The sequence below is a fragment of the Rhipicephalus microplus genome, chromosome 3 (genome assembly GCF_043290135.1).
Source record: "Rhipicephalus microplus isolate Deutch F79 chromosome 3, USDA_Rmic, whole genome shotgun sequence".
Classification (NCBI taxonomy): domain Eukaryota; kingdom Metazoa; phylum Arthropoda; class Arachnida; order Ixodida; family Ixodidae; genus Rhipicephalus; species Rhipicephalus microplus.
In genome coordinates, this window is record NC_134702.1 from 98,591,968 (window position 1) to 98,615,898 (window position 23,931).

Consider the following 23,931-nt stretch of genomic DNA (forward strand, 5'->3'; position numbering starts at 1 on the left):
AGCGTCTTTAATGTGTGCGCCACTCCGCTCCTTCCATGCTGTACTAACGATCCACCACGTACGGCGACATCAGGAGACTGAGAGAGGCACTCGTTGGCAAAGCGCTCGCAACAACCAATCGGAGAGTAGCGGCACTTCGGAGAGTAGCAGCAAAGTAACGCCATTTGCGAAATTAGACGAAAAATGGTCATCCATTTCTTTTGCCTTCTTTTCCTTCTCGTCTCTTCTTGTCTCGGTTACGCGTGACTAGTCACAAGGTTAGACTATAGGAAGCTTCGCCCCCTAAAAGAAAAGCAACAGCTTTGAAGCAAAGGCGTAGCAATGAACACGATAGCAACAAATTGGAAGATCATGCGCAGAATGAAAAGCAGATCGAAACGTGCTTCGTGTTTCTATTATGTGACTCTTAAAAGTAAAATAAGAGAAAAGTGAGCCTCGTAACTGTCTGCATCAGAGTGCGACGGCTCAACAGTAGCTCACAAGGAATGGGGTAAGGAGGGATTAAACGAATGGGATTAAAAGGTAAACAGATAAAGGAAAAAGAGAGCAAGGCGCAGCGACAGCAAACGACAGAAAACGACGGAAGTAAAGAGGAGATAGGAACGATGGACATGGTCGCAGGAGTCTGAGGAAGGCGCACCACTCGGTGAGAGCTTTTGTTGGCGTCAGGGGATGGGTAGGGGGAGCCCAGTCGGCCAGAGCGGCGCTGTCGTCGGAGTGCGGAGGCACAACCGGTCAGCACGAAATTCAGTGAGCGAGTCCCCCGTGTTTCTCACGCACAAGTGATGCAAGAACTCACAGGTACAGATGCACGACAATGAGCGTCTCAGTTGTTACTTTGCTGTGTCTGAAAAGCGTGCCTTTTTTCGCTAACGGAGACTGTGCTACGAGTCCAGTGACCATTGTGCACCCGGTAGCTACAGTGGAATCGTTTCAGGTAGAGCCCGAGGCCAGCCAAGACCTACGATCCTTTCCCCTCCCCACTGCGCGCGAGGGAGCGTCGCTCTCTTTCTCTAAGTGGTTCAAAGTACGCGTGGGAGATTAGAGCGCGTGCCACCGCGCGCTCATTGCACCATCTTGCTGGTAATGCTGAGAACACAATAAGTCCCCCTGAGATGCCTGTGAGCAGCAGTAAGTGGCAGATATAAATAGCTTGCCGTTTGAACGGTGAAGGACGTGCTCTTCGGTGGCTCAGTGGTCAATCCGTCCGCCTCGCACTCACGATTGAGAGGACCCAAGTTCGATTTCGTGCGCCGGAGTCTTTACATTTCTTAGCGAACTTCGGCTACCTTGAGCATATCTATCTATCTATCTATCTATCTATCTATCTATCTATCTATCTATCTATCTATCTATCTATCTATCTATCTATCTATCTATCTATCTATCTATCTATCTATCTATCTATCTATCTATCTATCTATCTATCTATCTATCTAACCGCTAACGTTTTGGTGGCGGCGTGAACAAAAATTAGCATGGGAGAGTATGATCATTTGACGAATGTGACGCGCTGGTCAAGACATAAATAATGTCACAATCTCGTCGCGTACGTCATCAAACACTTCCCGCCAGACAATGGCACATACCCACGGGCAGGTACGTGCCGCTGCTTTCCGGGTAAATGCCACCGGCTATGGACACTTAATATCTACACAGGAACGACGACAAAACTTGCGGGTAATTTTAACGCGCGAGTGTTAAGAAATACCCGACATCGGTAGCGTCGACCCGACGAATGCAAAGAATAAATGTCATGGTCCCAGCTGGAATCGAACCCAAGCATTCTGCGTGGCAAAGAAGAATTGTATCACAGAGCTACGCCAGGTCTCGGAACAACTTTTCAAATAGACGATAACCTTCGTAAAACGTCAATAGTAGTTGCAGTGCTGCCTACCCAGCTTTATAAGCATTACATAAGTACCCCTTTGATACAGCCGTCACGTCAAGTTAACGTCAATTGTGGTTAGTTGTCATGCTCTGAAGTTGATTTATTCCAGCGTCTTCGCGAGCGTCAGTGCTTGATATCAGCTTCTGGTGTTGCTAATAGGCGTGCTACAGTTGGCATCGTTGCGCAAGTGCAAAGAACTGATTATATGAACATCTACAATTTTTAAACATATGTCTGTGCGTGCAACAGTTGTACATATATTTGGCGACATTTCAAGACGTGTCGCTCAATAAAAAAATGGTAACATGGTCACCTTCTTTTCGCTTGCTTCGCATAAGGTTGAAACCCAGGTACGTGGGATCCGCCGAATTTTGTTCTGGGTTGCTTCTTTCTTGCATTTTCTTATATATGTATATACATATACATATACTGTGAGTGACGCCGACGTCGACGCCGACGCCGGCGGCAAAATCTAGCCGAGAGTGTCCATATATTTACTGTCGCAATAAAAAGAAAGTGGAGCTTGCATTAAGTCATGCAAGGATGGAAATAGCGAAACTGGTCGATTCTTGAAGCCAATCTGGCTGATTCTAGGCTGTTTATATGCCTTTGCTAGGTATTTCTACGCTGATTAGAGTCTCGACTTGAAGTGCAGTCACGTGGGCATACACGTCGTCGTTGGCGTATACGCCTTCTACCGCTTCGGGGTCTTTTCGCAGCCGCGCCGTCGCCCTTCCCGATCCATATAGTAATCTATTGTTGTGCGTTTACTTGGGGTATCCGGTTCGCCACAGTCGCTTCGCAATTATTTGTCGGGCTAACTGTAGTCGTCGTCATTTTTAGTGGACCACTGGGGAGTAGTGGCATTTACCGATGAACGCGACATAAGCCCGTTTATGATTTTGATAGTTTTTCTGGCAGGCCGCGCACGCGAATTGCGGCCAGTTCAAAGAGCTTCACTGTTAAAAGAATTCGCGCTAGCTGCTGTTGACGATTTTATCCACCTCATTACGATTAAGGGTGCTATGAGCATCCTACTGCGTGTTATAGTAAAGGTGTCCCAGTTCAATGAATGTTTACAAACAATGCGAACAATGCAGAGTAATTTGAACTATAATATGGTAGAGCTGTGTGTAGCTGTCACGTATTTAAAACGTGTCCAGAAAAAGAAATGTTCGGTGAGTTCGAGTATTTCGTACTTACCTATGGCAGAGCAGTGAGCACTAAGACTGTGTTTACAACAGATCTTCGGTTATTTAGAGTGCGATGTACGTTACAATAGGAGAGCTTTGAGCTACACTGGAAGCGCACTGGTTAAAAGGAAACTGTGTGTTTAAAAATTCTCAGCATATCCACGGAGTGAATGATGATGAGTAGGGCGAAGCGTGCATCCGTCCGTGCGTCTGTCTGCCCGTCTGTATGTCGGTGGTGGTGGTGGTGGTGGTGGTGGTGGTGGTGGTGGTGGTGGTGGTGGTGGTGGTGATGGTGTTGCAGCAGGCAGGGTTAGCCTGGTCTGCGTGGCCGGCAATTGTTCTACCTGAACATCTCCTGAATTTGGAAATTGTCACCACGTGTCAGACAGCCCAGTGTCTCGCAGGAAGACCAACAAAGTTCGTTGCACGTTCCTCCTAGTTGCCGCGGGTCCTTTAGGAAAAATGACGTCATCAACTGTTCGGTGCCTATGACAGCCTTTTCGCAAGGTGCGGATCATCGCTGCTCTTTGCACATCAAACTGTGGGCAAAGCCAAATAAAATGTTCAATATCCCCGATGTCACCACAGAAGGCACAGTACGGCGAAGCGTATCTCCCAGTCTTGAATGACCAGGCCGGGGCGTATTCGGAGCCGGTTCTTACGTGGTACAACAGCGTCACTTCTTCACGAGAAAGTCCATGAATTACACATGCTTGCTGTGGAAACTTGTAGATCGCCTTGAAATGATTGCGTATCACATCATTGTTGTTCTGGTAAGTCTTGGGAGTTCTTACTTTTGGAACAGATGTACGTGCTTTGCATGCAAGGGCATCAGCCTTTTCATTGCCTTCAATGCCAACGTGGGATGGGATCCACTGGAACTTTATGTTAAAACTCTTGCCATTTAGGTGTTTAATTAGTACCAGAGATTTCCTGGTGAACTTTTCTTGAGGTAGGCCACGATGCAGTTTTTGTAGCGCCGATTTGGAGTCCGTCAGCACGACAACATCTCGTGCAGAAAAGCATCGCAATTTTTGCAAAGCCGCCGTGATTGCAGCGCTTTCTACCATTGTGGACGAAACCACGCGATCCAGGTGGCCCGCCCATGACACACCAAGGCAGGGTATGCAGAAAGCCGCTGCGCAGTTATCTGTTTGTGTGCACACTGATCCGTCTGTGTACACTTGTAGGTAGCTGCGGTACATGGTGCTTAAGTGGTCCAGCGCAAGAAATTTTGCTTTTGCGGCTGGAATGGTGCACTTCGCTGGTAGATTGAGTACTCTGAAGTTACACGCAACATCCACAAAAGACCATGGCGGGTCCATAGGGCGCCGTTTAGGCAGTTTCAAGCCTAAATATTGAAATGTGTTCAGTGCCACGTTGAAATGTGAGCCCGTTCTTGCACTTAGCCGCCGGAGAAGCGCCGTGCCTGCGAAGGACTCGCCCAGTCTTGACAGCTGCGTCAATAAGGCCTGAGACGCCAAAAGGCGGAGCGGAAGAGACTTGGCTTCATTGGTGACTTTCGTGTTAGAAGCCGCCTGAGGGACTCCCATCGCCAAGCGAAGACCCTTTCTGTGCACTGCCTCTAGTCGTTCGAACTGGCTCGTGATATCAGGGGCAGCTGATAAGGAATGCGGTTTGTTATAAGCGCGTCATTCAATTTAAGCATTGACATAGGATTGTTGCCCCAACCGACCCCTGCCATGCGACGAAGAGCGTTGATCCTTTGCACTAATGCAGTGATTATACCATCAACCGCACGTCGCCATAATAGCTTGTTGTCGATGGTAATGCCCAGGAAACGGGCACTTGTGGCACAACGAATTGAGTGGCCTCGAATTTTCAGCGACAGACGTGTTGACTTCGGTCGCGCTCTCGGGAAGAGCATGAAGGCCGATTTTGTCAACAAGTGACGTTCGATGATTAAAATAGCGCTCTGTGCTATCCGGGCCAAACGTTTGTGCTGGTACCCTGAGATAGAAATGCAGATGTCATCGGCGTAGATGAATATTTTAACTGCTTTCAGAGCTAAGTGCCGATTGTCAGGAAGGCTGGCCATGGCAGCGTTCAAGAGCAAGGGAGATAGAACACTTCCTTGTGGGACGCCGAGGGAAACGCGTCTCTCTTCGCTCATTATATTTCCAAGCTTAACACGGACACAGTGGTCTTTGAGAAATTCGTGTACGAACCGAAGAGCATTTCCCGACACACCCATGGATTGGAGTCTGTTCACGATGCCTGCCTGAAGCACACAATCATATGCCTTGGCAACGTCCATGAAGACGGCGAGTGTCGAGAGGTGGTGGTGGTCAAAAACATTTATTCCAGAAAAAGTCTACTAGAGAGTGCCGACGTGGCCCATCGGCGTGCTGGAGTGGCAAGACCCTATTCCGGGACGCCAGTGGAGCTGGAAGCTGCCCGCGCGCGCTCCACCAAGGAGCGTTGTGCAGCCAAGGTAGAGCAGCCGAGCAGGTGCTCCTCCCAAGCCTCTCTAGTTGGGATAGGAAAAGGGGATGAGAAAGGGACGGGATTAACTGGGCACGATGCTACGACGTGATATGTGTCGGCGAGGACATGACAGGTCGAGCAGGTGCCATTGATTTCCGGCAAAAAGTGCCTGGCGACCACCGGACTGATAAAGGTGTTCGTCTGCAGGCGGCGTAGCAGTCGTTCGTCCGCTTTCTCCAAACCGCGTGCGGGGTCCGGGTAGAGGCGGCGCGAAGCCCGGTAATAAGCCAAAATTTCGCGAAAGCGCGTCAGGTTGGTATTGCCAGATTCCGTCTCGGGACATGGAGGGGCAACGGCCCGGACAGGAGAAGCGCGGGCAGCGGCATTTGCCGTCTCGTTGCCGGGCAGGCCCGAGTGGCCTGGGGTCCAGACTATACGAATGGGATGAGGGTTAAAGCGCCAAGAGGCTGCCTGTAGTAGGCTAGCCGCCAGCGGGGCAATGGAACCCTGAAGGTACTGAGAACAGGCCGAGCGCGAGTCCGTCAGGATGGTGCGTGAAGCAGGGTGAGAGGCGGCCAAAGCTATGGCAACCTCTTCAGCGTGCGTTACTGTGTCTGCTCGAAAGGAGAGGCCATCTACGTGTTTGCCCTCTGTAATCACGGCAGCCGTGAAGTGACCCGAGGGGGAGGGACCCGAGACGTCCACGTAGAAAACACCAGGACGATCGGAGTGTCGCGTATGAAGGGCCGCGGCGCGTGCTAGTCTACGGCCAGGATGGAGGTCGGGGTTCATATTACGGGGTAGAGGTTCCACCCATAGCTTTTGACGCCAGAGCTCTGGTACCGGCTCCAGAGGGTCTTGGTCAGATATTGTGTTAAGGCCAAGTCTGTGTAGAAGACGGCGCCCAGAAGGCGTCTGTAACAGTCGATTGATTTGGTTAACGCGATGAGCTTCGCGCATCTCTGCAAAGGTGTTGTGTACCCCCAAAGCCGTGAATCGGCTGTTGGAAGTTGCAATAGGTAGGTCCAGAGCGCGTTTGTATACTGAACGAAGAAGGACGTCCAGCTGGTGCTCGTGTCGACGACGCAGGCGAAGGTAAGGCAAGGCGTAGAGGATGCGACTGGTCACAAACGCGTGGGCCAATCGGAGGGACTGAGACCCGCGGAGGCCGCCGCGCTTGGTAGAAACTCGCCGTATCATGCGGCTCACCTGTTCGCTGGTGTGTCTGAGGCCTGCTATTGTGCCCTTTGGATCCAAGGACGATGTGAGGTGAAGGCCAAGAACCCGAATATTTTGCACTGACGGGACGGGCCCGGACGGAAGAAAAATTTGAGGCGGCGGTAGCGGAGAGACTGAAAGAAGAGCCGATTTAGCTGGAGAGCACTCCAGGCCGCATGAACCTGCGTAGATGTCCACCAGAAGGGCAGCCTTTTGCAGGCGTTCTTCGATTTGCGCTAAGGAGCCGGTGTTGGTCCAGATTGTGATATCGTCCGCATATAGTGCGTGTTGTATTCCCTCGACCTCGCTTAGAAGAGAGGGGAGGTTCATCATCGCCAGGTTAAAAAGCAGAGGAGACAGGACTGCCCCTTGAGGTGTACCCCGCGTGCCTAATAAGTAAGGGCCGTGTTCGGTAGAATTAAGGCGAATGAAGGCGGTGCGATGTGATAGAAAGGCGCGAATGTAGTTGAAAGTCTTCTGCCCGCAGTTTGTAGTAGACAGGTTAGTGAGTATAGTGCTGTGTTTGACGTTGTCGAACACCCCGCGGAGATCGAGAGCGAGCACGGCTTTATCGTTATGGCGCATAGTATTCGGCTCTATGATATCGTGTTGAAGCTGGAGCAGGACGTCCTGCGCCGACAGATGTGGGCGAAAGCCAAACATCGTGTCGGCAAAGGTCCTCCTGGCCTCCAAGTAGGCGGAAAGGCGTTCGCGAACCATGGTTTCCATGAGTTTGCCTGCGCAAGACGTAAGTGAGATGGGTCTCAGTGCCTCAATACTAATGGACTTTGCCGATTTGGGAATGAATGTCACGACCGATGTGGTCCATTCCGTTGGAAGCGGAGAACCATCCCATATCGAATTTATAAGGTGGAGTAGCGAGAGGTGTGCTTGGTCGGGAAGATTTGCCAGGAGTGATACTGTGATTCCGTCGCGTCCAGGGGCCGTGCCCCGTCGCATTTTCGTGAGTGCAAATCGTAAATCAGAAAGTGTGTATGGGGCGTCGAGGTCGGTGTTCGGGGCGCCGGAATATGTATATGCTGGGCCTGCGGGATCAATTGTGCGGCAGATGTAGCGGTCACAAAGTTCTCGCGCGAGTTCATCCGTAGTGCCCTGAAAGGCATGCAGAACACGGTGGAGCTGGCGTTGCGTTTCTCCCCTGGTGGTGGAGGGATCGAGAAGGCTTCTAAAGAGTCGCCACGCACTCTTAGAGCTCATCTGCTTTGCAGCCTTCGAACAGGTGTCTGCCCAGTTAGCATCGGAAAGTTGTGCGGAGTATGCGGCCGCCTCTGCAGTGAGCGCCTCAATGCGAGCGCGAAGTTTCCGATTAAGTTTGTTGCGTTTCCAGCGCCTTATGAGCCCGCGGCGAGCGTGCCAAAGATGTAGGAGGTGTGGATCGATTGCAGGAGTCAAATTAGAGGTTGCAAGGGTGCGAGTGTTCGCTTGTTTCATATGAAGAGCGTATGATGCCCACGCTGCATATTCGGTCGAGGAGAGGCCGGCGGGGAATGGTTGCATTCTGAACCGAGTCCAATCGGTGAGACGGGCTTGGCCCCAGTGTTGGCGCATTTTCTGCCGCGGTGTGAACGAAATGCGGAGTAAAAAGTGATCGCTGCCTAGGGTTTCGCCTAAATTCTCCCATGTAGCATCGCGGATGGGACGGGTGAGGGAGAGGTCGGGACATGTGTCTCGCGTGACCGAGTTGCCGGAACGTGTGGGTTGTGCCGGATCGGTAAGAAGCGTCAGGCTCAGCGAGGAAATGAGCTCCTTGAGCTCTCTGCCCCGGGCCTTCTCGTAGTGGTAACCCCAGTGAGGGCTGGGGGCATTAAAGTCCCCGTGTCGAGAGTCCACTGACGTGGTGGTGCTTGATGTGGCTTAATAGGTCCAAAACATTGTCCTGGGCACTCAGTCGTGGGCGAAATCCGGTCATAAACGATGTCCATCGTCTTCCTTGTTTAAGGTACCAAGTTAGTCTTGTACATATTAATCTTTCCATCAACTTAGATACGCATGATGTAAGAGATACTGGTGGATATGATGCGAAGCTCGCAGGATCCTTTCCAGACTTTAGGACTGGCACCACACATGCTGTCTTCCCAACAAATGGGATCTCTCCCGTGCTCCAGGCATGATTAAATATGTCCAAAAGGGCCCTTTTTCGCTCATATGGCAGACTTGTCAGCATTTGATTGCTGATCAAATCAGGACCCACGGCACAGCGTCTTCTTAATTTGCTAAGTGCCATATCCAGCTCTCGAAAGGTGAATGGCGTATCCATCGTGTGAAAAGACTGGTGTGACAGAGGAATCTCCGCTCCTGCTGATTTGCCAGATGTGTATACGTCTGCGAAATCCTCTGCAAGGGTTTGCAAATCTATCCCTTGTTTCAAAGCAAGTGCTTCGAATGGCCTGTGTGAGCGGATCTTCCCAGAAAGACTATTTATTACTGCTCATACCCTTGTCAAGGGCGTAAACGTTGATAGACACTCACAGAAAGCGGCCCATTGATTTCGTCTTAGTTTTTTGTATGGTGACGAATCGCAGCATTTATCCTGTTATATTCGGTTTTCGCAGACGTATTTCCTTTTGTTCTCATTAGTTTCCGCTCCGCTCGTCTACGTGCTGCGCAGAGGTTCTTCAATATAAAATCAGGAGCAGGGAAATGGTCGGGCAGCTTCAGCAACGAAGTTGCTGCCCGCTTGCTTTGCAACATATCTGCGAACAGCTCAACAGTGGATTAAAGAACCCCAGGGGGTCGAAATTTCCGGAGCCCTCCGCTACGGCGTCTCTCATAATCATCAGTGATTTTGGGACGTTAAACCCCACATATCAATCAATCAAATCAGCTCAACAGTGGATTTGTCCAACGCTTCTCTGTAGGTGTCCCAGCGTGTTAAATTGCATAATTGTCGACGAGCAGTTCGAAATCCCAGGATATTGGTGAAGATGGGGAAATTGTCGCTGCCCATCCTGTCTGGAGCCGTGGTCGATGATACCAGAAGGTCTGTGGAGTGAAGTACAAGGTCTATTGCACTCCATGAATCTGATGGCCTGAAAAATGTAGGTTTGCCATCGTTCGCCACACATAAGTCGGCAGCATCCGCACCTGCGTATGTATGTCCATCTGTGCGTCCGTCCATCTGTCCGTTCATCTAGTGAACACTCCAAGTACCGCCATCTCGCATCTTTTCATCATATATTCATCATATACAAGTACCGCCATCCAGCAGACATCCTAAGGACTAAACTAGAGGGGGTTACTACTACGACGACGACACGAGACATAAGGACCCATCGCGTAAGAAGCTTCGCCCCTAGAAGTAAGTAACAAGTTAGAGCACTAGGTACTCTACTGTTGAAGGGCATTAAGCTGTCCCGTGGGACAGCTTCATGCAGGCGTGTATGATATCTCTGTGCAACTTAAACACACTATCGCTGTTTACAAATACAGGCGTTGGATGGCTTCCAGTTCTATGTGCCACATTTGATGAGACCCTGTTGACAAAAGTTACGTCATATTGTTACGCTGAAGTGGCAATGTGTGAAGTAAAAACTCCCAAGCATTTCCCCGAGGGTGAACATGGTTAAGTGCGAATACATGGGGTAATGCTATGAGGGGTATTTATTAATTCGCACTATTATCTTTATTAATCACACTATGGTGCCTTTATGGTGTAATGGTTCCTGGGATCGCAATTTGATCACACGGGGGAGTTTACGTTAACTCACTGGCGAATGCCAACGGATTTTAACTTTACTCCCCCTCACGACCCGCTCTCGACGGGAGACTGAGAGAGAAGGCGGGCGTGCGAGAGAGAGAGGTGCGCGCGCAGCTGCAGCGAGCGAGGAGAGTGGAGGAGCGAGCAAAGGGGGAGGGGGTATAAGGCGCGTTACTGACACCGATATCAGCGTCGCGTCCGTGGCTTATTCGGTAGAGCGTCGCGGTGCGGCCCGCCAAGTCCTCTTTCTTTTAAAGATAGAGAGAAGACTGCGGACGCCGCCGACGGCGGTGGATGGTTTGGGGTCGCTTATAAAGTGTATTCACACTTAAAAAAGAAGATAACGAAGTGGTCCGTTTGGAAGCAGCTTGGTGTCGGCGCGCCTACCCTTCGCCATTCGTTCTTGAATAAACACGCCCAGTCGTAACAGTTTTTCACTGCTGTGAAAGGATAAGGATTCCATCTGGACAGCGGAGAGTGATTCCTCGTTTCGTGAACTTAAATTCCGTCTCACGTCTGGACCCATATACTGCGCCATTTCGACCCATCTGCCATGACAGAAGTGCACACCGACGCAGTGGCATCGGTCTCGGCGCCGTGCTCATCCAGCGCTTCGATGACGCCGAGCATGCCATCGCCTACGCCAGTCGTTCGTTGAGCCAGGCCGAGAAGAATTACACCGTTAATGAAGAAGAGTGCCTCGCTGTGGTTTTTGTTGTGAATAAGTTCCGTCCATATCTCCATGGGCGGCACTTCACGATCGTGATTGACCACCATTCACTATGTTGGTCGGTTGGTCTCCGTGACCCTACTGGTCGCCTCGCGCGATGGGCGCTACGTTTGTAGGAATTCAACTTTACAACACGCTACAAGAGTGGCCGCCATCATGCAGACGCTGACTGTCTCTCGAGGCTTCCCCTACCAACCACTCTATGTGACGCCGACAATTTCGACGATTTTCTAGCTGCCACCGACGATACCGCTTTTCCTGACCTCGCCACCCCCCGGGAGGAACAGCGCAACGACCGCAGCTTGGATGATCTCTTTGACTCAGCCGCTCAAATGATAGGCAGCCATGATTTTATCGTCCGAGATGGCTTGCTTTACAAAAAAAAAAAAAATACGCGGCTGATGGTGCCCGCCTTCTTTTAGTGGTTCCGAAGAATTTGAGGAACGCACGTACTCTATGATATGCACGACGACGCATCAGCGGGGCACATGGCGTTCGCCAAAACGTACCACCACCTGCTGGCTCGATTCTACTGGCCTACCATGCGACGCAATACAGAAAAGTAAGTGGCTAGTTGCGATAAATGCCAGCAATTCAAGCAACCAAGTACTACCCCCGTTGATCTGCTCCACCTCTTGACGTCACCCTATAGTCTCCTTTCGAAACGATTAGAGTGGATCTTCTCGGTCCATTTGCGCTCATTGAACAACAATCGTTGGATTGTCATGTCATGCGGTCTGTCATGTCATGTGGCTATGTCATGTGGTCTGCGTCGACCACATGACACGTTATGTGGATACCAAAGCGCTACCAACAATATGCAGGAGTGTGTGATGATTGGGTGAAATTAATAGACACTATCGCTGTTTAAAAAGAATGGCTTCCAGTTCTATGAGCTGGCCTAGCCTAGCAGTATTGGTGAGGAACAGAAGCCTCAATGAGTAGCCAGTTTATTTTCAAGAGTTTTCTCTCTGTGTCGGGTCAAGTACTTCAAAGACATTTTTTTTACGCTATAGATACAACATTATAAGAGTTGGTCCTTAACTTCGAGCACCTCCCTTTCACATGAAAACGGAAAAAGAGTCCACTTACTCTAGCACAACCTAAAACAGATGGTCCCTGCTTCGGTGTTAGAGAGGAATAAATGAAGTGACCGGAAGTGTCTTGGGTAGTAACACGTACTGCTGCTATTACTACGTTGAAACCGACCGAAAAAGCTGTGTTTGGAAAAAGTTGTTAGCGATTTAGTGTACCTGCTGCTCTACTAAGGGAGAGAAAAAAAGCCGTCGCGTGGGCCCCACCCACAACGTGCAACATCGACTTCTCTAATAGATAAACTCTCAGATCGCTAATTTTCAAGACGTCCCTGTAGTTACGATTTACCGAATATTCCCACGCAGATACATGTTTGCGTCGCTGGTTTTAGCTTTAAAAAAAACTTGTACACACGCGGCAAACAGTGTCACAGTGGATGACATCAGTCTCAGCCAGAAATCATATCATAATCATAAAAGGCAGCCTTTTATTTTTTCAATCATGCGTGTGGTGTTTGCATTTCTACACGTAAGGCACCTGCACTTCGAAGAAAGAAAACGCCGACGCTTGCGACACTGCCTACACTCCGGGAAACGGGAAATTTTTCGTCTTGTTTCCTGGATATAGCCAGAATTTATCCGAGACCTTATTAAGAGTGTAATGAAAATTATGAGCGTAGCTTCGCGATGGAACAACGACGAATCGCCGCAGCAGTAGCAATGCAACAGTTTGTAATGTTTCCAAGATGCGCTAGCTCGCTAACTTTTCTCTTTCCAACGTGTAAATATAATTTTGAACGTGCACTCAGCGTGTGCATGCTACTCGTCCTATAGATGCGCACCGGTATACCCCTCTGTACTCCGGTGTAGTCGTCGAAGTTGGTCGCCGAAGCTGCTGGACGAAGGAGCGTGTTCGTAAAAGAAACTGTCCCGATCCCACCGTTACACTTCCCCGCTCTCTTCTCCTCGGAGGCAAGAAACCCGCACGCGTTGTTCGGGGAAGTGGGCGCTATATATCAAGCGTCCGTGTATATAAACACCACCACCAGCCGCGAGGAGCAAGGCAAAAGCTACTTGCTCTTCTCGTATACACGCACGTATCGCGAGCGCAGTGCCCACCCACCCATCGGGCCTCCCGCGCATAAGATACGGGCGGAGAAGTAACTCTCCGTTCAAGTACAGACAAAGGAGAGACTGTGTTTAGCCTCCTGGGCCTGACCATACCCTACATCGTCCTGCCCGCCTTCTAGCTGGGCGTCCTTTGTTTGGTACCCCCTGCAAAACACTCTCGAAGCTTCGCTTCTCTTTCCCTCCGCTGGGGGGAACGCAGTTTGCGAATTAAGGGCTTCCTCCGTCGCACAAGCACGTGGTTCGAATTAATCCTTTCAACGCCCATCAGCTCCAATAACTTCGGTCATGAGAAACAGAGGAGAGCAAAAACAAAGTAGTGTGAAGCTAGGGCTGGCAATGTGATTACTCCCGAGGAACAAGAGGTTGCTTCCACGGGTGGTTGCATGTCGTGGCTCTCCCTTTACACTGACGTCTCGACCTTCGATCAGTTTGATATATACCCGGTTTATGCGTATTTTGATGGCCGTTCAAAGTGTAACGATTGTGTTGGGAGGTGGGCTGTGGCTTTATCGAGCACGTATAGCTACGTCATTATGGAGGGGGGAGGGGGGACATTTGCTGCTACTGCTTTTGGGCCAGGAAGCCAGACACACGGGGGCCCTGCTCAATTCTCTCATTATTTCTCCCTCTGTCCCTGCTTTGTTGAACCAGTTATTTACGAAGGTTGACTCACCAGTCCTTGTGTTCAGCTATATGATGTGCCACGGTGGTTTTAATGGAGTTCGCACGCCTGCCGCTTTTCGTTTTCGTAAAGCGAAGTGAAGCACGAGTTCTCGCGCACACAACTCCACAACTCGCAAGGGATGGTAGAGGGATGGCGACCGCAGTCTCTCGCCCTCACTCCCTCTCTCAATTTCTTCTTACTCTCTTTCTTTCTCACACACACACACATGGATGAATAGGAAGAGAAGAGCAAATTTTTGCTGATCGTGTGTTTATGCTCTCGGGCTTATATGTTAACTTTGCGGTAAGATGCGCTACTTAAACGATGTTATCTGCATTTTATTACTGGTCAGTTTATTGGGCATACTCGTGCGTCGCAGCTTCGTAATGCGAAGGGCCCGCCATGATAGCTCAGTGGTTATGATGTTCGACTGCCGACTCGCAGTTCGCTGTATCGAATCCCTGCCGCGACCCCGGGTGGTCGAACCGGAGTCAGACGGTATAACTCGGGTAATTAGTATCCGAGTACCGATAGCGACTTTCCAAGAAGCTCCAGTCATCCCGCACGGCATTCTGCAGACGCAAAGAAAAGAAAGGCAAAAATTCAGCCCACCAAACCCTAAACCTGGTATCGGGCAGGCGGGCTATAGGGACTGGCGCCGGTTACACACTAACGCGTATTCCAGTCTACTGGTCCTCAACAATGAGCAAGCGGACGCATGTCCGCGGTGTTGGGAGCGGCCATCTTTCACCCACATAACGTGTACGTGTTCAATCAGGCCACCCGAAATCAATTCACCCTTTTTAGGGAAAAACCCATTTGAGAGGCAGTGGGAAGTCTGGCATGCGAGCAAGGATCGAGTGAGCCAAGATGCACTGCTCGGTCAGGCCCAGCGAGCCGCCAAGGCCAGTGGGGCCCTATCGACTGATGGAACCACCGATTCGCCCTAACTCCCTCTAGCGCAATGAAGTTTCTTCTCTCCATTGCGGCGTCCCTCGTAGTCAAATTGTGGTTTATGGGCGTTAAACTTCATCAGTTGCTACACTCTAAGCCGAAAAAGACTAAAGTGGGGTATGCCATTGGTCCTTTAGGGGTCTAAATGCGCTGCCACAGATTTTGAACCAATTTTGGACTAACTGCGGGAGTAACTGCAAGGGCTCAACTGTTGCCCCAAGCACTTACTCCACTTAGTTTAAATGTTGGCCCCAGTAGAATGCTCCAGCCGAACTAACAGTTGAACCGTCTGGACCAATGGCAAAAAAAAAAATGGCGACACTGCGTTTGTGCAGTATATTTTATGTTTATTCCAATTTAATCAGCACTGAAGATCATGGTATGTTATTCATGCAACACACAAACACACACACACCCATACATACGCACTATTATTTCAAAGTAAAACACCGCAAACACTGACTGCCCGCGCTGTACTACAAGAACATACTCTCGGGTATATATAGCACAGTATTTTGACCTCCCATCTAGTGCCTGTGGGCGACTTTTACTCGGCTTAAGAAAACAATAAATATTGACACCGTAACGCGAAAATTTACATGGGCTTATTCGTAGCACCGATGCGCATCGATCTTTTAATATGGATCCATCTAATCTTCAACATGCCTCCAGCCCGAGAATACGAATTATCAGCTGGTATTCGATCATGTCGGCCGAACCAGCGTTCGCAGTGCTGGCGCACGAGTCCGCAAACACAAGCATAGCAGCGGCGCTTGTGCGGGAAAGCCGGCGAAGCAGCCGCAGGCGCCCCGCCGATGCCATACCGTGTCGGCTTGCCGACGGCGTCGCTAGGCTTACGACGAGTACGGCTTAACGACCGCCGGCGATCGCAACATGCGGCTCGCGTGAAATTTTCGTCGTCGTTATTTTATAGTCACAAATGAACAATAGGTAAGTGCCCCATGTTCGCTGTGTCTTACGGAGTGATGTAGATATCTGTATATTTACAGCGACGAGATCGTTCGCAGGCACGGTTCTTTCATCGTGCTGGTAAGGCACAACCTGTGTACCGCTGGCCGCACGATTAGTCGTATCCGCGATCGCATACACGTTGGATTTTTGATAACGATTGTCGCATGGATAAAAAGACATAAGTTTGCCTGAGCTACTATTTTTGTGAACTTGTACGCGACGTTTCCTTCGCTTGTGCCGGCAATGCACTCACACCGGCAGCTCGCTTGATACCGATGACGTACGAAGCCTACTTTTCCTATATATCGCTTTGAACTTGTGGTCACTGTGTGGGTACACGACCGCTGATGAACAGCTTACCTTTATTAGCATTGTCAGTGTTCACCGTAGTTTGACCTTATTCAGCACATTAAAGCGAGTTCTCGGCATTGCCAGTGTTTGCGGAGACTTTCACTTGGCTTCGGCTCGCCCGTGCCGGCATGGTGGAAACGCGAGGGCACTTGCTGTGTGCACTGACAGCGTGTTGTACTACTTCTCTCTAATAACATCTTCTATTCGTTTCATAGTGCTTCACTTTCACAGTGGCGTATAGCCTATTTAACTTGTTTTCATGATCGCCGACCACGCCGAGCATTGCAGTGCAGCATCGACAGGAGGCGATCGCGGCGCAGTTGCCCTCCCCGTTGGTCCCTTCATTGCCGGGCGGTTGCGCAAGACACGCATTGTCACACATTTAGTCCCTGTTGGACGAACCGTTCGTCCATTGGTTTAACGACTGCAGTTAGTCCAACTTTGCCGAATTTCGGCTTAGAGTGTATAATGGTATTACTGAGGAGGCGGTCAGTTAGCGCGACGGACTGTTTGCCAAGAGAAAGAAAGCGTAGGCAAAGACACAGGTGGTTAGATGGGGGTGAAAGAAAAATTAAGAAATTTCTAGGCACAAAATGGAATCAACTCGCGCAGTACAGACCCAATTGGATGCCATTCAGACAACTGGTCTCAGCCCTGTAATAGACAAAAAATACTCATCATGATGATTGATTCGTTTCGAGATGATGATGATCAGCTCGAGCTGTAGTCTTGTGTATCACAATATCTCCGAACTTAGAAAAAAAACAATAAAATAAAGGTTTTAAAAATTGAACTGGCGTCCTAACGTTGGCGTACCGCACGCATGTAGATAGAAATTGAAAGTTTAAGGGCTCGTTTTTCTTTGTATGGGACAATATCGAGGGACCCTGTGTTTAGATAAAGTGGTTAAATATATCGAGTACTTGGTTCTCTACTTGCCTGTCTTTGGAAAAGTGTTGAACGATTTAGAGTACTAAGGGAAGCGAAGCTCAAGTTTGCGAAGCGATGACAATGCCGCGCCTGGCCCTAGCGGCGAGCTCTGGAAAACTTGAGGAGAGACGCAGGACAGGTGGCAGGCATGTCAGTCTGTTTCACCTAAACGGGAGCGCGTGCGACACACACGCAACGCGTTCTGCAGTCGGTTCACCGTGCCGTCAGCTTGGCATGCAAAATTTGTGTCTCTTATTTACCTTGAAGTATTTTTTGTGTTTGTGTGAACCATCGAATGTACATGTTCTTTTAACGTCATCTCATATCCATGTTCATGTCAATGACGTCTGTTTTGTCATCATCGTTACAGTATGTCTAAGAAGGAAATGTTCTGTTGAGTGTTATTGACGTTTGTGGCAATAAATTTTTTTCTAAGGGAACGAGGAGGCTCATTCCGTCGCCCGAGGTCTCACCTACCGGTCGACCCCTGGAACCTCCCAAGTTACCGAACAAAGAAGCGAGTATATGCGCACATACCATGAAATCGTCGCACACTACAGGCTGAATCGGCAAGTATACCCGAGAGCGGACAACTCACTAAGTAAGAAAAACGAGATTTTGTGGCGAAAGTTACAGACCGGGGTTTTTCCAAACCCCGCACTTTACAGCAAGTGGCACCCCGCAGTTTTCCAGTCCCAGTGTAAATTTTGTGATGACGTAGCGAGTTTGGTCCACATGGTGTGGACATGTCCAAGTAAAAACGATGGTTCTCGCACTGTAGAATCCTGGGAGGCCCTGCTCTGCAGCCCAGATCCCAACGTCCAGCGCGACATCATCAGTCAAGCCCTTGCTGCTGCCGCGTCCCAAGGGATTCCGGCCGACAGCTAGGGGCAACGGGCCATGCCTGAGCAATTGACTGACCTTTTAATAAAGTTTTCTCTCTCTCTCTCTCTCTCTAAACAAAACGAGACGCTCGCTGTGCGAAGTTGCCTTTCCGTGATGGAAGAAGTGGCCCCACGGAAGCGTCGGCCAGGTCCGAAGTATTGTTGTGTTGTGGGCTGCCACAACAATGCGGACAGCACCAAGGGACGCCCTCCGCGTGTAAAGCCGTCACCCCCGGAAGCTTTTCAGGCCTGCGCGTCACGTGACGTGACGTCGACGACGTCACATCGCGCCGGCCGGCCGGCCGCCCTTCGCTGGGTGGCTGCGCCAGCCGCGAGCGCTTGCCGCGAGCGCCCTTCACGCCTACCGACTCGGGCGAGGTGCCTTGACACCATGTCCGCACGATTTATCAAGGTATCGATTGATTGTATGGTTTAACGCGCCGACGCAACGCAGGCGATGAAGCGCGCCGTAGGGGAGGGCTCAGGATCAAGTTTGACTACCTGGGAATCTTTATTGTGTGCCGAAATCTCGTACACACGGGCGTTTTTGCTTTTCGCCTCCATCAGAAATGCGGCCGCCGCAGCCGGGTATCGAAACCGCGCCCTAGTGCTCAGCAGCGCTACGCCTTACCCACTGAGCCACCGCGGTTGGGGAACTTATCAAGGTATCAAGAAATAATGAATATCGTGAATGGAATAATGCATATTTATTTATCACAGCCAGACGCCGTCTGTACAAATATCACAGTGCGCATTGTTCTCGGTCCAGGCAGACGACAGGCAACACAAGGTGTTGCCCTTAATGCTGAAAATATGCCAAAAGTACAAAACACAATATCTTGCCACATAAAACTCAAAACAAAACAGATTGTAACAGCAAAAACATCCCCGAGCTTTGGAACAGAAAAAGCACACTTTCATTTAAATTGTACGTTAGAGGAAAACATACCATTCGTTTATCATAGTAGCAGTAGCAACACAAGGTATCAGGTTCAAACACTTGCCAAAAAATACAATACATAAGAACACTGGTGACTAAATTGTGGTCCACAGCATGATAAATGACAGAAAGAAAAGTAATTGTACTGCCACAGGTAGGTGCATGTCCTAGGGAAAAAATCAAACAAAAATCTAAGAAAAAACAAATCACAGTGCACAACATGTCTGTACACAGAGTGCACAAGGAAAGTGTACACAGCTTAGGTACCAAAACGGACTGTACAACTGCTACAGTAGGCACCGAGGCAGTTCGAGTTAAAAAAAAAGAAAAAAGTACAGCACTTTTAAAAGCTAACAACTTGTAAAGAGATACAAAACTGGAAACAAGGCTCATTTTACATAAGGCAGAAGTATACCAAGGAAATCAAGTCATGACATGCAATCAAATACACTCTGTGCAGTTTCACAAGAATAAATGTGAAGAGAAAGACGCGACGCTTGGAAAATTACTTTCCAAGAAAAATTCGGGCCTTTCTATTTTTCGCCTTCTGATCTTTTTCAATGCGTAAAAGATCGTTCCTTTGCTTGCACACGTTGTTGAGCATTATATTTGCTGCACAGTTTGCAACCAATGTGATGAGGAGCTCGTAGGTGTGCCCGTTTTCACACGTATCTATGTCCTCAAGCCTTGGCAGAGAGTCCAGTGTAAGTTGCCGAACGACATTCTTTTGGTTCGGCCCATGGAGAAACTGGGTAGAGGTACTTTCCGTCATGAGCTTTCTAACTACAACCTCTGTGTACATAACTACCGTGATTACAAGAGCAGAAGGAAATTTGAGGCCACCCCGATCCAGTTGTGCGATTAAAGAATGGGTGTCCTCTCCTGTTTCGGCCGTATTTCGGGTAACGACCAATTGCCTCTGGCAGCTTTCACACTTGAGAACTTTCATTGCAGCGTGTGCACAATACCCACCAACATAACCAATCACCGGCATTTGTGCTCTGAGCTCATCAAGGTCAGCATCGCTAACATGAACACTAAAAGAAGTGCCCGCATCCCTGACACTGTCCGTCTCTTCGATGCCTCTGAGATCATCGTTGCTCATCCTTGGAAGGGCATTTTGAAGGCGAATCCTTCCCTCGGTTTCGCAAAGCTGGCGAACAGATATGTGATACTGCCCACCAGCCATCTGCCTGTACTGTCCAAAGCGACTCTCGAGGGTATCCGTCTGGACTTTCCCTAGCAGAATATACTTAAAGTGAAGCTCACTAACGCAGTACTTCACCAATGCCAAAAGGGATTGAGCAGAGAGCCTCAAGGCACTCAATGTCTCCTGGGTAAGCACTCCGGTGTCGTGCCTATAAAATTCCCACACATCGAGCCATGTGATAAAAGCGCTTAGAAAGCTTGCCTTTGGGTCATCTGTGTGGTTTGACATGGGCTCTTCGTAAACATTACGGTGATGGAAGCCCTTACTAGGTGTCTTTACATTGACAATGCTCCACCAACGAAGAATTATTTTGATGAACTCGGCGGTTGCTGTAGCATGTTGAAAATCAGTATGACCCTTGCGAGCGGCCAGGGCTTCGGCTACGTGTGGATTAAAAACCTGCAGTACGAGTTTGACGTCCTGTCGTTCAAAGCTGCTTGGATTTAGAGCTTTTGACGTCAAGCCATACCCAGACTTCAGAAGCAGGGGTGACTCCTCTTTATGCAAATCTCTCAAATGCTTAAATGAAGCAGTCATCTTGCATTCGGGATGAACTTCATTGTTCGAAAGCTCGAAGCGTGGGTAGAAAAAGCAAGTTCCAGCATTTTTCTGGTTGAGCCAGTTATTTCTTATGCATTTAAATAGATGCACAGCATCCACCACGTAAAATAACGGCCGATCTGGGTCTGCCGGATGCGGGTAAACAGGGCTAAGCTTTGGTTCTGGCAGAAACATCTTCATTGCCTTCCTGTTCAGCGAGTTATTCTCACAGACAACGGCTATGACCCTGTATCCAATTTCTTCTAAGCCCAAGATCACCTTCTTCAGCATGCAATGAAGATCTTCACCCTGTAAGGCTTTTACCGGAAGAATGTGCGCCACCTCCTTGAATGCACTCAGCAAACTTTGTATCATAAACACGTGCACCGATGTGGCCGCTTCGTTGGAGTTAACTGCTGCACCACATATGTTCCCACCTTTGTAATCTAAACAAGGTTTGATATAAATCTCGTCAAGCATCAGCGTCACAGTGTGTTCATGTGCCTGCAGATGTTTGAATCTCTGAGACACATACTGAAGGAAAGTGTCGTCAGAAGAATCAACTTGTGGGCACATTTGAATAGACGAGCACACTTTTCTAATAGTGCTTGGGTGGGGCAAAGTTAGTGCACCTGTGCTTCTCAGGAACTTGTAGGCATGTGGTGATATTGTACGCAAGATGCATGCAAAGACCATCACCTGTGCGCTATACTGAATGCGCTTTGCAGAAAGGAGTAGTAGCTGCTCCTTCATAAAGTTCACAGTCTCTTTCTTGCCTTCATCAATGCTGGCTTCCAATTTGTCCAGAAGGGAATGTATTGCTTGAGCCAGGTGGCGATAAGTGCAGCGCTCCTCAGACAGCATCGACAGGTTGTTCAAAATTTCCAACAAGGAACTTACTTTTTGAACTGAGTCTGGTACAACAGCGCTACCAAGGTTCTTGATTGGTGAACCTTGATAGCAGGCAAAGACTTCAACGTTTGCAAACACGGTCAATGACGCATTCAAACAAGGTTCACGATAGTCGATAATGTTCAAAAACATGGAGCACTCTTCTTTATGAATCACAGTCCACTTCGGAGACACTGACACCCCTTGCAGGCGAGCCCTTAGTTCTTCGAGGGACGAAAACCGGTCTCGTTCTTGCTCCGCTTCATATGACGCCAGCGACTCTTCTACAGCACGGGCGAGTTGGGAGGCTTCTTGTCGGCTCCTCTTGGCGTCAGGGGTTTCTCTCGTGCTCTTGTCTCGTACTGAAAGGTAGGACAGACAGCCGGGAAATACCGTTGGGACAGATCCAGGACGCAACCGTGGTACTGGGAGTGCAACTTCAATAACTCTCCCAGTCCTTGGATCCGTGTACGATGTCGTCTTCTCGATGCATGAAGCGTCGAAATGATCCGCGCACACCTGCACAAACGTTTCAAGAACGTCTGAGACGCCACTTCTCAAAAGAAAAAAATGCGCTCCCGTTTGCATGACCGTGTTTACAGTCCCTGTAGCTAAAACAAAGTCTACCTACGTTTCGCAAGCATCTAAATAAAAGCGCTGCGCTAAGCGGTACAAGCAACATGAAAGGAAACACGGGAGCGTGATGTCACCGCACTCCACGAAGCGCTTCCACCGAGAGCTTGCAAGAATGGACGACACCACGGCACTGTTAGTGAACAAAGCGCAGCTGACCATCCTTGCTGCGAACGCTGCTGGCGTCAGCGCTTCGCGAGGCCCGGCGGCCACACGCTCAAGTATTTCCCATCATAGGTGATTTCTACCCGAACAAGCAACGACAAGCTAAGAACAGGAGCATCTCAAATTCTTACCTTAGTGCACGAAGTCGGCACGAAGTCCTTCCTAGGAATGGCGCGTAGCCATTGTTTGAGAGCGTCGGCGTCTTTAGGGAAGGAAAACACTTGTATCTTCTTTCCTGTTTTGTAGTTGCCGGTGCATCCGGGTACACAACACTTATTCGGCATTGTCGCATCACTCCAGCATCACGCACGGAAACGAAATTGCCGCAAAACAACAACGGAAAGCAACAAACGCGAAACACCGTCAACACCACGCCGCCGAACCGTCACCACCGCCGCCCGCGCTGCGCTCGCTGCCGCTGCGGCTTCCCCGAGAGTCGGCCGGCCGGAAATGACGTCAGATTGCTGGGCGCAGGCCTGAAAAGATTTTCCGGGGGTGACGGTAAAGCTGTGTCGGTTTCCCAGCAAGTAAAAGCCGGCGAACACAGCCGCGTTTGCGAAAGATATAGCAATCATGACACGAGTGCCGAAAAAAAAAGAGGCGAGCACTTTACCTCGACTTCCTGTGGTTAAACTTCGGCTTGCTGCTTCGCGGTGACGTCAGCGTGTCATGCTCCCATGGCACGGAGGACATGACTCCAAAACTTCTCAGACATTTTAATGCTATGACCGTATTACTTTCGTTTTTATTTATTTTTCAAGCACGTCGCAAACGTTTGAACATGACAGCACACTGCTGCTACTGCTAGATACCACATCAAAACAACGATTATATGGTTTCCATAAACGTCAACACATCACATTGATACAGTACGCGGCTTCATGCCGGCAGAATGAGACTTCCCTCGAGGTATACGTCGTACACGGTGTAGTCACGCAGGTCCTGAGAAATGCATTTCCCAGTGACTCGGGCATTCTCCTCTTCCGTCGTCTGCTCCACATCATAAACTTGACAAACGAGCTTTACTCGATTTGACTGATATGTGAGGTTTAACGTCCCAAAACCAACAAACTTTACTGCTTTCGTTACATTCGCTTCTCGGAAGTGCTTGTCCAGCTCAGAGATCTTTATGAATCCGCACTCCAGGTGGTACATTGCGAGCTGACTCAAACGCAGCGCGCGCTCGTTGCACGAACACTTAAGCGAGCGGCAGTGCATTGGCGGGAAGGGAACACGCGCGATATGCGTCCCGAATTTCTACTTTTCTACCAGAGGTGGCGCTGCTTGTGCACAGTCACAGCGCCACCGCGCGTTGCTTTGGCTTCCTATAGGAGAGCACAATGCCGCCCCTTTGACGTCCTTACGGAAATGCCCTACATGGCCCTTATACCGGGTGTTCAAAATTAAGCTTTATGATTTTTTTAAAATTAGGCG

General features: G+C 49.5%; 1 protein-coding gene and 1 long non-coding RNA gene across 3 annotated transcripts in view; both read right to left on the reverse strand.

The window, feature by feature from the left end:
- Positions 1 to 23,931, reverse strand: part of LOC142803847 (uncharacterized) — a 67,060-nt gene that overhangs the window by 31,752 nt on the left and 11,377 nt on the right. The window lies entirely within an intron of this gene.
- LOC142802639 (uncharacterized) lies at positions 14,519 to 22,985 on the reverse strand. Its single transcript, XM_075887624.1, has 3 exons — positions 22,629 to 22,985; positions 21,013 to 22,218; positions 14,519 to 14,599 (listed from the first exon to the last, which is right to left on the reverse strand). The coding sequence occupies exons 1-3, from the start codon at positions 22,779 to 22,781 to the stop codon at positions 14,519 to 14,521; spliced, it is 1,440 nt and encodes a 479-aa protein (XP_075743739.1). The 5' UTR covers positions 22,782 to 22,985.

What these genes read in the sequence shown, in the direction of transcription:
- LOC142802639 (XM_075887624.1), bottom strand. Translation starts at nt 22,781, where the DNA reads ATGCCGAATAAGTGTTGTGTACCCGGATGCACCGGCAACTACAAAACA. An exon ending in TGCCGACTTCGTGCACTAAG is followed by an intron (nt 22,219 to 22,628) that starts GTAAGAATTTGA and finishes ACGTTTGTGCAG; the next exon opens with GTGTGCGCGGATCATTTCGA. An exon ending in ATAACTCGCTGAACAGGAAG is followed by an intron (nt 14,600 to 21,012) that starts GCAATGAAGATG and finishes TTGCGTCTGCAG; the next exon opens with AATGCCGTGCGGGATGACTG.